The 14,095-nt window shown below is 36.2% G+C and overlaps 4 protein-coding genes across 4 annotated transcripts; all 4 read left to right on the forward strand.

The window, feature by feature from the left end:
• The first annotated feature begins 517 nt into the window (after positions 1-517).
• On the forward strand, positions 518-1,861 carry LOC119636711 (telomere-binding protein cav-like). The gene is made up of 2 exons (XM_038032272.1): positions 518-712; positions 778-1,861. The coding sequence occupies exons 1-2, from the start codon at positions 647-649 to the stop codon at positions 1,399-1,401; spliced, it is 690 nt and encodes a 229-aa protein (XP_037888200.1). The 5' UTR covers positions 518-646; the 3' UTR covers positions 1,402-1,861.
• Positions 1,862-2,125: 264 nt separating this feature from the next.
• Positions 2,126-5,398, forward strand: LOC119636734 (DNA replication licensing factor MCM4). Its single transcript, XM_038032301.1, has 8 exons — positions 2,126-2,343; positions 2,419-2,735; positions 2,807-3,732; positions 3,790-4,161; positions 4,227-4,593; positions 4,653-4,894; positions 4,957-5,167; positions 5,240-5,398. Exons 1-8 carry the CDS (start codon positions 2,280-2,282, stop codon positions 5,333-5,335), a joined length of 2,595 nt encoding a protein of 864 aa, XP_037888229.1. The 5' UTR covers positions 2,126-2,279; the 3' UTR covers positions 5,336-5,398.
• Positions 5,399-5,478: 80 nt separating this feature from the next.
• On the forward strand, positions 5,479-8,356 carry LOC119636710 (mesoderm induction early response protein 1). The gene is made up of 4 exons (XM_038032271.1): positions 5,479-6,530; positions 6,585-7,006; positions 7,067-7,243; positions 7,305-8,356. The coding sequence occupies exons 1-4, from the start codon at positions 5,606-5,608 to the stop codon at positions 7,737-7,739; spliced, it is 1,959 nt and encodes a 652-aa protein (XP_037888199.1). The 5' UTR covers positions 5,479-5,605; the 3' UTR covers positions 7,740-8,356.
• Positions 8,357-8,526: 170 nt separating this feature from the next.
• On the forward strand, positions 8,527-12,980 carry LOC119636524. Its single transcript, XM_038031918.1, has 2 exons — positions 8,527-9,207; positions 12,123-12,980. The coding sequence occupies exons 1-2, from the start codon at positions 8,952-8,954 to the stop codon at positions 12,875-12,877; spliced, it is 1,011 nt and encodes a 336-aa protein (XP_037887846.1). The 5' UTR covers positions 8,527-8,951; the 3' UTR covers positions 12,878-12,980.
• The last annotated feature ends 1,115 nt before the right edge of the window (positions 12,981-14,095 follow it).

Consider the following 14,095-nt stretch of genomic DNA (forward strand, 5'->3'; position numbering starts at 1 on the left):
AACCAAAATTCTTATAAGAAACTTTCGGCAAATCTATAAGAATTTTAGATAACAATTATTTATTTACGTAGAAAAAAAGAGTTTGTGTATATTTTCGCTTAAAAAATTCTCCCGGTTATAAGAAAAGGTAGCAAACAAAAAAAAAGTAAAAGTATTTCTCAAGCCGTGAAAACAAAATATTTCGTTCGAGAATCTAAATATAAAATAAAACAAGATAATTAATTAGAAACTCAGGAAAATTAATATTCATTTCAGTGGCGGACGAAATTGCAAGAAATTACGATTAATAACATTGATTTCATGCGTCCGCATTCATAACACATTTAACATTTCTGTGTACATCTGTATACTTCTATATCTAAGTCATTTATAAACTTTTTTAAGATGCAAAGAACTTACTGTTCACAATCTACCTTTTTTAAGCAACACTGCGAACCTTAGCTAGTCAATCTGCTGCTTTGCGGAAGAAGAAGACTTTTTGGTTTTATTTTAACAAATTTGATCAAAACGATTTAATTTAATGCAAATTTTTTATTACAAAGATGCTTAATATAACACATACAGTATAATATCTCATTTAGAGGCCTCGTCCATTTACCCCTTATAGCAAAAAAAAAAATAAATAAAAGATATAGCATAGAAAAATATGAATTCCTTTTTGGATAATGAAGAAATCAATCAAGAAGTCCAAGAAACTATAAAGCAAAAATGGGTAATTAATAATAATAATATGAAAGAAATTACAGAACCTCATGTTTTGGTATTTTGTTTTGCAAGACTTTAACTGAAGAGGATCTCAAGCGACAATTTACTGACGCCGAATTAAAGAAGTTGTGTTTAAAACATAAATGCCGGGTGGACATGTTTAAATGGAATCCGGTGAATGAAATGCGCGAAAAGCTTTTAAAAGATGGACGATTTAAACAACGTTCAATCGCCTATTGCCTACGTTTAACAGCTAAAGGTGTTAATAAATACAAGCACAAAATAATCTACGATCCAAAAACTATACAAAAGTGGCGGGAGGAAGATTGGCGTGATCGTTTAAAGAATAGTATTTTGAGTTTAGGAATGTGGTTGGCGGACGAAAGAGAAGAACAGCAAGATGAAGAGCCATTTCAGCATTTAGACGCTCAGCTCGAACCAGCGGAATTTGTGCGTTTTGACAACGAACTACCTGCCAGCACTGAAAGAACGTTTGAGGGCAGTTTGGAAGACATCCGACCAGAAATACGTGAAGCTTTGGATATTAATACCGAGTCAATGTCGCTTAATACTCAGGATGTCTTAGACTCGCAACCCATTTCCGCGCTAACAAATTACGATGAGTTTGATGACAGAATACAATTGACTTCAACTCAGGAACAGGAATTGAATTTGGCAAATCCAATAATATTTTGAGCGGTTCTTCTTTATCGATGAGTTTAATAAAATATGGGTTATATATCAAACTTCATTCTTTAAATACGTCTTGCCAAGCTCACGATATGAAATGCTTCTTCTTTTTCGTTAGTGCATAACTTGTAATTAAAAAGTACTTAGCATTACCAGATGTACTCCAAAAGCCATGTTTGCCATGTCGCTAAAGATCTTGCAAAATTTCATTCACAGCGATTTTTAAACGGTGTGATATTGAGCAAAAGACTAATTGATATTGTTGCCGTGTTTACAACACAAATTGATATTGAAAAAATATTTTATTTTGTCAACTAAGTTAGTAGATTAGGAAAAATAAAATCTATAACTTATTTTAGATTTTGTTATCTAAAAAAAGTGATACGCCTTTTCAATGTATACGTAAAAATGTCAGAGATGAAAATTTTTTCCCAATATTCAATTAATTGTGTCTTTAAAATAACCACCAATGTTTTTCATACATTCATTTAATCACATAAAAGAATATATCATATATGTATGTATGAATTAATTTTTTTACTTAAGCGCTTTAGTAATTTAATGTTTAAAAACGAATAATCCTTTAAAAATTTGATACGCCAATTATTAGCTTATTTCATACAACAGTTGCTAAAATGTAGAACTACGCGTCGAACCTTCTTAAAATTTGAGTAAAAAAAAAAGGATTTGGTAACACTTGTAAAACTTTCTTTAAGCTATCATTCCATACAATCAGAAATTGCGCGGGAAAACGTATTAGCAAATTTCGAGAGCGTTTCTTAATTTGATCTGGGAGTTATAGAAACTAGCGAGAAATAGTATACATTAATATTCTAAAAAAAAAGGGACGGTTTTAGAAATTGTAAACACGAAAAAAAAAAAAAATGTCAAGTCCTGCAACTCCTAATAGCAATTCTAGCATTAGAGGTCAAAGAACACCTACGCGTCGTAAGCTTAACAGTAAAACCCAAAGCAAACTAAAAAATTAATTTATCATTATTACTTTATAATATGCGTAATTAGCTATTAATGGTCATGACACAGAAACTCCAATGCGTATGGGCCCGAGGCAGCAAACTAATCATAATCATGCTTCGGATAATGTAAATATACCACCAACATCACCAGGTGCCAATGTCAGTTTGCCTGCTACAAGTCCTGCTAGAGGCTTGGCGACCAACGTAAGCGAAATTGATTTGAGCTCTCCTTTGAACTATGGAACACCTAGTTCTATGAGTTCCATCAAAACTCCTCGCTCTGGTATACGGGGCACACCATTGAGGGCACGACCGGATATACGAACGGATAAACGGATGCGCCAAGTAGCTATAGGCGGGACGGTGAGAGAAAAGTTTCATTGCAGGAGTTTTAGCTTTTATTGCTTTTATTGCTTTTATCGTTTCTGTTATAGTTGGATCCCATACACGAACGCCCGTCTGAAGGCACGGATCCCTCCGAGGTTTCTTCGGCGCCCCAAATGGTAGTTTGGGGTACTAATGTGGTGGTTAGTCATTGCAAAACAAAGTTTAAACAATTTGTAATGCGTTTTATTGATCCCACCGCTGAACAAGATGAAATCTCCGAGAACATTGATGTTAATCAGCCTTTATACCTACAAAAGATGGAAGAAATTCACACTTTGGAAGAGCCCTATTTGAATTTAAACTGCACTCATTTAAAAACTTTTGATGAAGCTTTATATCGTCAACTAATTTGTTACCCTCAGGAAGTTATTCCCAGCTTTGATATGGCTGTGAATGAAATGTTCTTTGAACGTTATCCGGCCGCCGTTTTAGAGCATCAAATTCAGGTACGCCCATTTAATGCAGATAAAACGCGTAACATGCGTTCTTTGAATCCTGAGGATATAGATCAGTTGATAAGTATCTGCGGCATGGTTATTAGAACCTCTAACGTCATACCTGAAATGCGCGAAGCGTTCTTTAAATGCATTATTTGCGATTTCGTTACGACCGTTGAGGTAGATCGAGGACGCATTGCTCAGCCTACATTGTGCACGAACTGCAATACCAACCATTGTTTCCGTTTGATTCACAATCGCTCTGAATTTAGCGACAAACAACTGATCAAATTACAAGAATCACCAGATGATATGGCCGCCGGTCAGACACCGCATAACGTGCTGCTTTTTGCTCACAATGATATGGTAGACAAAGTCCAACCAGGGGATCGTGTTACTGTTACAGGAATTTATCGTGCCACGCCTTTGAGGAATACTAGTGGCGCATCAAGTGTTAAAAGCGTTTATAAGACTCACGTCGATGTTGTGCACTTTCGAAAGGTAGACAATAAGCGTTTGTATGAAGATGAAGATGGGTGAGTTTTAATGTAAAATCGAGAATTTGAGCAACACTATAATATATAAAATTTAAGCAAGGACCACATTTTTCCCCCCGAGCGCATTGAATTATTGCATGCTTTGTCGCTCAAACGTGACATCTATGATAGATTGGCTCGAGCCATCGCTCCCTCTATTTATGAAAACCATGACATTAAAAAGGGAATATTATTGCAACTCTTTGGCGGCACTAAAAAGACGCATTCTACGTTGGGTAGGCAGAATTTCCGGTCAGAAATTCATATATTGTTATGTGGCGATCCAGGAACTTCCAAATCGCAAATGTTGCAATATGTTTACAATTTGGTGCCCCGTTCACAGTACACTTCCGGGCGAGGTTCGTCTGCCGTGGGCTTAACCGCTTACGTGACCAAAGATCCCGAAACGAAGCAATTAGTCTTGCAAACGTAAGTTTACAAAATTAGACAGCAAACAAATGGAATATTATTATTCTTTATTGATTCTTCCTAAGTGGTGCACTGGTATTGGCTGATAATGGTGTTTGTTGTATTGATGAGTTTGATAAAATGAGCGACTCCACACGTAGCGTATTGCATGAAGTTATGGAGCAACAAACTTTAAGTATAGCTAAAGCTGGTATTATATGTCAATTAAATGCTCGAACTTCAATTTTGGCTGCCGCCAATCCGGCTGAATCTCAATGGAATAAAAAGAAGAATATCATAGATAATGTCCAGTTGCCACATACTCTTCTTTCACGCTTCGATTTGATTTTTCTGGTCCTTGACCCTCAGGATGAGCTTTTCGATCGCCGTTTAGCAAGCCACCTTGTGTCTTTATATTACATAACACGTCATGAAGAAGAAGATAGTTTATTTGTAAGACCACTTCAAGCTGTTCAGATATATTTCTTCATTTAAATTTTAATTTAATTTAGGATATGGGTGTGCTAAGAGATTACTTGGCATATGCGCGTGAACATATATCTCCGACCTTATCAGAAGAGGCGCAGCAGCGGTTAATACAAGCTTATGTGGACATGCGTAAAGTGGGTTCGGGCAGAGGCCAGATATCCGCATATCCTCGTCAGCTAGAGAGTTTAATACGTCTCTCTGAAGCCCATGCTAAAGTTCGTTTAAGTCAACAAGTAACTGTTGTAGACGTGGAAGAAGCTTTTAGGTTCACTTTACACATAAATATGAATGAAGAATTTCTTGTTAACCTATGTATGATTGATGCAGATTACATCGCGAAGCTTTAAAACAATCCGCTACTGATCCTTTGTCTGGTAAGATTGATGTGGGCATTTTAACAACTGGCCTGTCGACTGCAGCCCGTAAAAACCGCGCCGATTTGGTAGCGGCCATCAAAGAGAATCTTCGAAACAAAGGCAAGATTCCTACTGTGCCATATCAAAAGTTATTTAAGGAAATTAAAGATGCCTCTCAAATTGTAAGTTTGCGTTTATTATAAACCGCTTTTTTTAATATAAGGTTTTTTACCGGCCTTTTTTTTATCGTTTAGCTGGTTACCCGTGAACAATTTGAAGATGCACTCAAAGAAATACAAGACGAAGGTACCATTGTTGTAATGGGGAAAAACACAATACGAATTTGCTAATTATTTTTACTTTTTCCTTAAAAATTGAAATAAAAATGCATTTTTATGGTTAGTTTATTGTTTTATTCTTAATGGTACTGTAAACACGCATTACAACCCTGCGTCCACTGTAGAACATCTGTTGATTTACGACCAGGTGTTCGATCTTATAAATCGAGTTAGCGCCGTTTTTGTGTGGATAATAAAGCGGCTTTGCTAAATTATAAGAAAGGTGTTCGCACATTAAACTAATTTGGGAATGTTGCTCAAATATATAAAACGCGTAAAATAATGTCGCCAGATCCTATCCCGAGCAAACCGTACGAATCCAATGTTATGGAAGTTTTTTCTACACAAATGCAGACACCCTCAATCAATGTAAGTGAACAACAATTAATAAAAAAAGACGAAACGGCGAAATCAATCGAGGCGGCTTCTAGTAAATCAGTTAAGCAGAATGCTAGCCATTTAAATGAACTTATACCGCCATCGACACCTATTCCACCTATTCGCGACAATAAACGTAATCATTCCCCAAATATAGCTTCGGGTGATATTCTGGATGCTATGTCGCCTTCGTCATGCTCATCAACTTCTCAGGCCACGAGTGGGGTAAACGATGTTACGTTTGAGCCTACAATAGAAATGATGGTTAATGATTTTGACGACGAACAGACGCTAAATGAAGAAGAGGCGCTGGCTGCTTTGGAATCACAAGATCCGCATGAAGAAATAAACACTTTGAGGGCAGAAGGTGAAATGCCTTTAGAGGAATTGATGGCCAAGTATCAAGCATTGCCAGCAATGCCATTTATTGAGCCAATAAGAAAAAAATCAAAAAAGTCCAAAAAAGCCAAAAAATATAAACAAAAAGACGATAATGAAGAACTTACACCGTTAGCAGTAGATCAACAACAGCAACAAAAGGCAAGTAACCAGGAAAATAGAGAAGATGTCATTGTAATTGAGAGCAGCGATGAAAAAGAAGCCCCTGATGACATGTATGACCGCATCGATGAAGAAGATGAAGTAATCAATTCCAATCAATCGGTTTCTAAGCTTTCAACACCCGAAGAAACAAAAGATAATGAAGAGCTCGCAGGGCCTTTGTATTGTAATAAAATCAAAGTAAGACGTTCTCACTTATTGGACTTGTATCCTGAAGGAACATTCGATAATGTGGTCGTCAATAGTAATATAACGGATGATGACAAAGGTATAAGAGATGTGATTACTTCGCGTACTTCTTTTTAGTGAAAATTTTCTTTAGACATTCCCTTAGAAATGCTATACGGAGTAGGTGATGACGAAGATGAAGATATAGAAGAAGATGATGATTATAAAAAGAAAGTGATGGTGGGTTCCTCATATCAAGCTACAATACCAGTGGGTCTATCACAATATGGTGATATTCTACCGTATGAAAATGAAGATAAATTAATTTGGGAACCAAGTCAAGTGGGTGAGCGTGAAGTGGAAGAGTACTTATTAAAGATTCGAGATATTAAACCAAATTTGTCCGACGAAATCGAGGCAGGAATTAATGAAGAAAATTCGCAGGTTAAAGAGAATGCTTTCAACGAAAATGGACTGGAAAGCTCCGAAAGCAAATCCACAACAATAGGAACTGAATTGGTAGCTTCTTCCGCTTCAGATTATGAAATATGCGGTGTGATCAAGGATAATGAACAGGTGGACGGATGATGATACATTTGAAAAACAAAATTTGACGGTAATATATATATTTCTTAGGCTCTCCATTTATTAGTTCAGTGTGGCTACGATTTCAAAGAAGCTTTGAGGCGTAAACGCTTAAATGCTTTACCTCTTAACGATTGTATGAGCTTGTGGTCTGAGGAGGAATGCCAAAAATTCGAAGAAGGCATACAAAAATACGGCAAAGATTTTCTTAAAATAAGACAAAACCAGGTAAGTTCTCCGTAAGGCAAGATCAAATATTCGTAGAACGTTTTGTCATATTTAAACACAGGTGAGAACGAGAACTTTGAGGGAACTAGTACAGTTTTATTATTTGTGGAAGAAAAGTGAACGACGAGATCATAATTTTGCTAATGCCGATACCGTAGATCACATGGATATCTATCTAAACGAGGATAATGAATATGGATCTAATCCTGCCTCATCTTTAACACCAGCTGGTTCGCCGGTGACTACCTCCATTTGTGCTGGTACCCGTAGAAATAGCAGTTCGTCGCAAAAGAATTTTTCAATTATGACGGGTGTAGCAAATTCGAACGTTATTGGTTCAGTGAACGCGAATAGCGCAATCGAGCATATAAAAGGAGGAGCGCCATCAGGCTGTCCCAACGCAGACAAAAGGAGGTTCAGTAATAGTACTTTAACAGGCCCTGAACATTCACTCGAATCATCATCTTTAAACGTTAATACTAGTTCAAACAAATGATGACACCAGCAAACAGTAGTAGAACAACAGGACAGTGCTAAACAACGTCAAAAACAACAAGTCAAACGATCAAAGAGAAATGATAGACGGGCACGTCACATATTGCCTGTTGCCAGTAGAAGATCAACGAAAAGGCGTCTTAAACGTTTAGTACAACGTCACCGTTTAGCGACGCAATTCAAATCCGGTTTGCGTAAATGTATTAGTATTAGTGTTGCAGCGACAATCTGATCTGAATTGTTCCATTTAAAAACAGAAAAAGAAGATTAGATGAACCTAAAGAATTTCCACTGTGCTCCTTATTTTTATACGAATCAAATCTAAGAATTTCACATTGTTACGATAGTAAGAAAAACAAAACAAGTAAAGTAAGAGGCTCTGTTTCTCTCAGTGAGTTAAAATGTTATACTGTATTTTTGCGTATGTTCCAATGGATGTTTTGTTTAATATTTGAAATATATAAATTAAGAATAACATTGTCAACCATACAATATTGTCAACGAATCAATCAAACCATAATCAAAACTATCAATAACTGTAATAACTCATGCAACTTTATGTCAACGTTTTTCATGTTAGTACCGTTATATATTCCATGCAAGCAATTCATTGATAATGTAGTGTATGTATGTGTATGTATGTGTAGTTGTAAAAGTGAAAAAAAAAGGAAAAAATAACAATAATAATAAATGTTACCTCTATTTATAAAAATTATTGCATATGCATTTGAAGAATCAACTGCACACAACGTTACTTACATTAAATAGATTTCAAAATTTTAAGAGAAAAATACGTTAACAACCCACATACCCACACCAATAAGAAAACTACCATTTTCAGCCGTAAAGAGGGGCAAGAATGAGTAAACCACTGCAGTTGCGAAAAAAAAGAAAAAAAAAAAGAAAAACAAAACAAGTAATGTAAGACTCGTAACGGAAGAAGCTTATCCGGAAAAAAGTCAACATTTACAAAACAGTTGTTGCTTTGTGTCGCCACACGCTTAACTCTACCTACGTAATTCTCTTTTACTCTCATTGCGGTAAATAACGAAGAATTAAATAATCTAATGAGTGGTGGCTGAGCGAGGGCTCAGTTAGTTTCTGGTTTGTTGTTGAGTTGATCTTGGTTTCAGTATTGTACTGGAATACGTCAAATGCATTGTGAGTTCACGCAAGGCGTCTTAATATTACGGTCAGTCAGTCAGTCAGTGAAATGCAACAAAACAATCATATCAGTAATAACAGTAATAGAACTGCGTTGCTTACATCGCTGCCTAATACAATACATGCAACAACAACAACAACTACATCATTTACGAACACTGCCAAGTTACCTATAGAAACGGTTAAATTATTGATAGCTTCAGTATCGAGGCGTCCAAATTTATGGATCCGGAATAGTAATGGGCAAAAACGCTGCGATATAAACGCTTTATGGAAACAAGTTAGCCAAGAAATTCACTTACCAGGTGAGTTATTCAGAGAGCAAACAATTAGAATTGGAAAACAAATCTTTATCGTGAGGAAGAGCGAGAAATAGAAAGAGAATGGGAGATAGGTAAACTCATTATTTCGGAAAACAAACGGCAACTCTGCTTGAAGCAATGGTTTCGGTATTCGCTAAAATCAGGGCAAGTGATCGTTATTTCTGACTTGAATTTCATTTTATTTTGTTTTAATTTTTCGACAGATCTGATCATTATTAATATGTTCGCTTTTTTTTTTTTTTTAAATAGATTTTATTCTATTTCCCGCTACGAAAATCATCATAGCAGTTTTCCTAGAAGCACGACTACTTGAATCTTGACAATTTGCTAAGAACTACTCTGATTGTACAGTAAAGCGAAAAAATCATTGTTAAGCGATACATTATACATTCGGCACATTTTATACCCTACACCAATTGGGGTTTATGCGGGTGTATGCAATACCCAGGAGGACTTGGGAATCATTCTCTGAATCCATTCAAGGTCGTCTGTCCGTTCGTTCGTTAATCTACCCGCCACTGTTTTGAGAAATTTTGCTGGCCTGTTTCCGGCCAAGGGCGAGTGCCAGTGAAAATGCTTTGGGTCGAATCACTTTTTCGACTAGTTTCTATATAAAGTCTTATTTAGAAAAGTCGTTATGTAGGCAGGATGTTGTTACTTGTTATATATGCGAATACGCGCAATTCTTTTTACACGTTACATATATTGCTTAGAAAACCCTGTAAAATAGTACATGCGAAAATATGGTAAATTTGAAAGAACCTTAAACTCAACTTAAACTCAATAAATAGTGAAAAAAGAGTATAGTGAAAATTCAATCCATAAGTACAGCAAATAAAAATTAAAATTAAAATTAGGAGTAAAAATCAATATCGCAACAGCTCGTCGTTAAATGATAATAAGCGTGCATGTTGATTACAGACTGAACCACCAACAAATGAGCATCAACTCTTGGAATTTTATTGAAATTATTTACTGTATTCTACGAACTGAACACTCTAACACAAAAAAAAATACTAAATAGGAAATTTTCAATTTAAAGTGTAATGAATAAAGCGCATTCCCCGTAGCAGACCAAGTCACTAGGAAAATCAAAATTAAAAATAAAAATTTTTTTTTTTTTTTGGAATTCGTGCTAGAATAAGATATTCCTGCAAAAAGAGTGTTTGATTTAATTGGTTAGTCGTCTCATTTCAGAATTGGGTAAAAAAGGACCATGTAAAATAGGAGCCGCGTGTACATATATATTAGATATAAAATACACACAATTTGTGTTAATCTCTTTCTGGGTTCAAGATAAACCGGTAGTCGTTATTAAAAACTGCTATTCAGCCCGATTGTAAATTGTCGCTTGTTCTCACATGTACGCCCACAGTGCTAAGCGAAAGTGGATTTATTGCGGACGGTAAGAAGATATGTGTAAGGGATGAATATGAAAATTGTAAACTTTTCATAAACTTTTGAACCAACAAATTCAATATTTATCAGAAATTTTCTTCTTGAAAATTCCGGTATTTCCACGAGTGCTCTGAAAAGATCGGCTGTGCCAAGAAAGAATCCCTGCTGCGTCGCTAAAGCCTGAACTGTTACCTGTTCGATTCGATCTACTCTAACAATCTAATAGTTTTCTGAGGCCGAGAGCGAAACGAGAGATGCCATTGCTTTTGCAAAAAACTTTAGGGCGAAGTTTGTGATGTTAATCAAGAGTCCGGTTATAGACTTGTGCATTTTCTCTGTCGTTTTTTCTGTCATTTCGTAATACGTAAAGTGTAAAACATACGACTGGCACCTTCTAGCAAACACCGCTAGAAAGCAAAGAGAATGAGGAAAAATATTTGAACTTGGAAGCGAACTTTTTTGGTCCCGGTAGTGAAAACTATAATATGAAGTTTATTACAGTAAAAAAACAAGATTCATACAGGTCCACTTCCCACTCGCTCCAATTACAACCCTTCCTGCCCAGCATCACCATAGCCGGCACCGGCTTGTCTCGAAACAGGACTTTTCAGTTTCACTAACATTAATCCGATTTTTTTGCAATATCTTTAAAGTAACATTTTGCAATCAACTACGACGAGGGTTTCGAAAAGTTAACTAAAATCTTGAAGACCAATTCGAAGCATAGGCCAGGACAACGGTCAGCAATTTGATTCATTGAATTTTCCAAACTGGTCTCCAACGCTACGGAGAGGCGATCTACACTTGGAAAATATAGGTACATGGAAACTCCTATCACATTCTGTGCGGAAGCGTATCCATCTGCAGCATCAGATATTTGATGTCTGACGAACATTTCATAATGCCGGACCCAAGCACGGAACTTCGAACTGAAGGAAGTGGCGGGATTCGTAAAAGTAATTAAGCTGAGGAGTAAGGAGTTTGACCGGGTACAGTAGATCTTTTAGGTCACGGTGGGGCTTACGCTACATAATAACAATCATAATCTTAAGGACTATCTTTTTCTTGGGCGAAAATAAAACTTTTTCCTTCGAATACTCGTCACTCACATGAAAAGCGCATATTTGAGAAATCCTTTACGTAATTTCCTACCTACAAGTGCGTGGAGTAAGTGTTTTTTCCTTTTTTTAGATTCAACTTTGCACTGGTTAGGATACTGCAGAGTTGCTTAAATTAAACATGCGCCACCAAAACAAGTTCAGTGATGCAGTTTTGTATGAATATTAAAAATAATTTTTTTTAATACTTAAAAGTTTTCTTAAAACCTTCTCCTACCTCGAACGTTGCTTTTTTTGGCTACCGTACCTTTTCTTTCATTCCAAAAAAAAAAAAATTGTCAAAAATAGTAGTAGAGGAGCTAGTACCTACTTACCCCTTAGACGAATGATGGGCCATTGATGCGAACCGAAAATGATGCTTTATAATATCTTTGCTTTCAGCCGATATCTGCCGTATTAAATGGGGTCACCTACGTGATAACTTTCGTAAAGTTTTCATACGTAACACATTGTCCGGTGAACCGCCGACCACGTGGCGTTTTTATAATGATATGCGTTTCATGGAAGCTGCTGTGGCTGAAAATGTTATGCGTCAGCATAGGCTGAGAGAGCAATCGTTGTACTGGCAAGAATTGCATCATGCTGAACAAAAACAAAAATCGACGGCCAATAATTTTTTCGAATTACATGACAACTACGAACGCAATATTCAAAATCAATTTGGTTTCCCCGATTTAGCCGCCTACTATGAATCTTCTCGTGAACCTATTAACAAACGCATTAAAATGGAACCGAATGAAGCGAACAGTTCGCTAATGGTTACAAATGGCTTTACAAAAAGCAGTGTTTACAACGTCCCCGATCGCAATGATCAGGACGACGATGAAGATGACGACGATTACGATGAAGATGCAGCCTCTACCGAAGATAATTATCAGCTAATGGAAAAGCAACATGATCTGGAGAAGATAAAAGTTGAAAACTCAAAAGATGAAAAGATTCCAACTGCAATCAACGCCACAAAACGTGATATAAGTTCAAATGCGGAGAGCGGTACGCAGGGTGACATTCTAGAACACGACTCGGATCGTATGTTTCTGTTAAGTTTGCTACCGTATTTGCGTAAAGTTGGCGATCAGAGAAAGCTGAAAGTAAGACAAAAATTGCAAAATGTTTTAATTGAAGAGTTCGGTTAGCAGTCGAATTGGAAGATTGCAAGTCGACGCGCTTAGAGTATCTATGGAAAAACATTTAAACGAGAATTGCTTTTCTAGTATTTTTCCAATTATTTTCATTGTTTTTTATTTTTGTTTTAATTTATTTTTACGATTGTATATAAAAGTCTTACAAATTAGAAAAATTCAAAAGTATTATTGAAAATTTGCAAAAATTTGTATTATGTTTTCTATAACTTGAATGCAAATAAAAATTCAAGAAAAAAAAACCATCTCCAGCTGGCAGCTGGATTTTCATTTTCCTTTTTGTTTTTTGCGACTATTGTTAGCAAAACATATTTTAGAATTTTCTTCCATTGTTTTCGCTCGACGGTCTTGAAAGGTTTTCTGAGACGAGTGTTTGTGTATTTGTAAAATCGAGATAAACCCGATATGCATTTGTGCGCACTGATCCTTCTCAGGTAAATCATTCAATGCTCAAACAACAAATAATTAAGACGAACAGGTAAGGCGTTGCATTGTAAAAATTTTCCACTGCTTTGTAAAACTAAATTGTTATACCTTCGAATTTATGTGAGCGTTGACAGGATATGTTGCTGCAAAAGTTAAGCATTCAAATATAGGCAATTTTTATACCCTATACGAGGTATAAGTTTGTGTAGGCATATTCTGTACCCAGAAGGACTTGGAATAGACCCACTTTTTACTACACCGATCAATTACGAAGCGTTTACTGATCTTAGCTTGTCTGTGCGTCATATTCTCTCTGTTGGTCAATCTACGGGCCGCAACTGTAGAGGTATCCTGATGAAATTTTATACACTCTCGCCTTTGCCCAAAAACGAACGATGCTGAAAATTATTCGGATTGCACAACTTTTCCAACCACTTCTCACGCGCACAAAAAAGAAGAGGACTGAACGAACGAGCCTACTATTTATGTACAATAATGGAAGTAATTGACCACCTCTACCTGATACTGTACTGTATCAAAATTTAAGTTTTTTCCATCCGCCTGAGTGGCCGAGTAGGCAAGAGTCTCGACTAGCAACTCAATAGTCGTGGGTTCAAACCTCAAGTGCGGTAGAGTTTTTTAATAAAAGCCGATAGCCCTAGATGCTAGTGCTTTAAGACTTTAGTCTTAGAATTTATTCTCTGGCTAAATTTATAATAATAATAATAATAATAATAAGTTTTTTCCAATACCCTTACAACGCATGGAGAGAAGATTGAAAAACTC

The sequence above is a fragment of the Glossina fuscipes genome, unplaced genomic scaffold (genome assembly GCF_014805625.2).
Source record: "Glossina fuscipes isolate IAEA_lab_2018 unplaced genomic scaffold, Yale_Gfus_2 28, whole genome shotgun sequence".
NCBI lineage: Eukaryota > Metazoa > Arthropoda > Insecta > Diptera > Glossinidae > Glossina > Glossina fuscipes.

Bases quoted from the DNA above. Each gene is read 5' to 3' on its own strand.
- LOC119636711 (XM_038032272.1), top strand. From the start codon at position 647: ATGAATTCCTTTTTGGATAATGAAGAAATCAATCAAGAAGTCCAAGAA. The intron at 713-777 runs GTAATTAATAAT...TTGTTTTGCAAG, and splicing joins AAACTATAAAGCAAAAATGG to ACTTTAACTGAAGAGGATCT.
- LOC119636734 (XM_038032301.1), top strand. From the start codon at position 2,280: ATGTCAAGTCCTGCAACTCCTAATAGCAATTCTAGCATTAGAGGTCAA. The intron at 3,733-3,789 runs GTGAGTTTTAAT...ATAAAATTTAAG, and splicing joins TTGTATGAAGATGAAGATGG to CAAGGACCACATTTTTCCCC. The intron at 5,168-5,239 runs GTAAGTTTGCGT...TTTATCGTTTAG, and splicing joins TTAAAGATGCCTCTCAAATT to CTGGTTACCCGTGAACAATT.
- LOC119636710 (XM_038032271.1), top strand. From the start codon at position 5,606: ATGTCGCCAGATCCTATCCCGAGCAAACCGTACGAATCCAATGTTATG. The intron at 7,007-7,066 runs GTGGACGGATGA...TATATTTCTTAG, and splicing joins TGATCAAGGATAATGAACAG to GCTCTCCATTTATTAGTTCA. The intron at 7,244-7,304 runs GTAAGTTCTCCG...ATTTAAACACAG, and splicing joins TTAAAATAAGACAAAACCAG to GTGAGAACGAGAACTTTGAG.
- LOC119636524 (XM_038031918.1), top strand. From the start codon at position 8,952: ATGCAACAAAACAATCATATCAGTAATAACAGTAATAGAACTGCGTTG. The intron at 9,208-12,122 runs GTGAGTTATTCA...CTTTGCTTTCAG, and splicing joins CCAAGAAATTCACTTACCAG to CCGATATCTGCCGTATTAAA.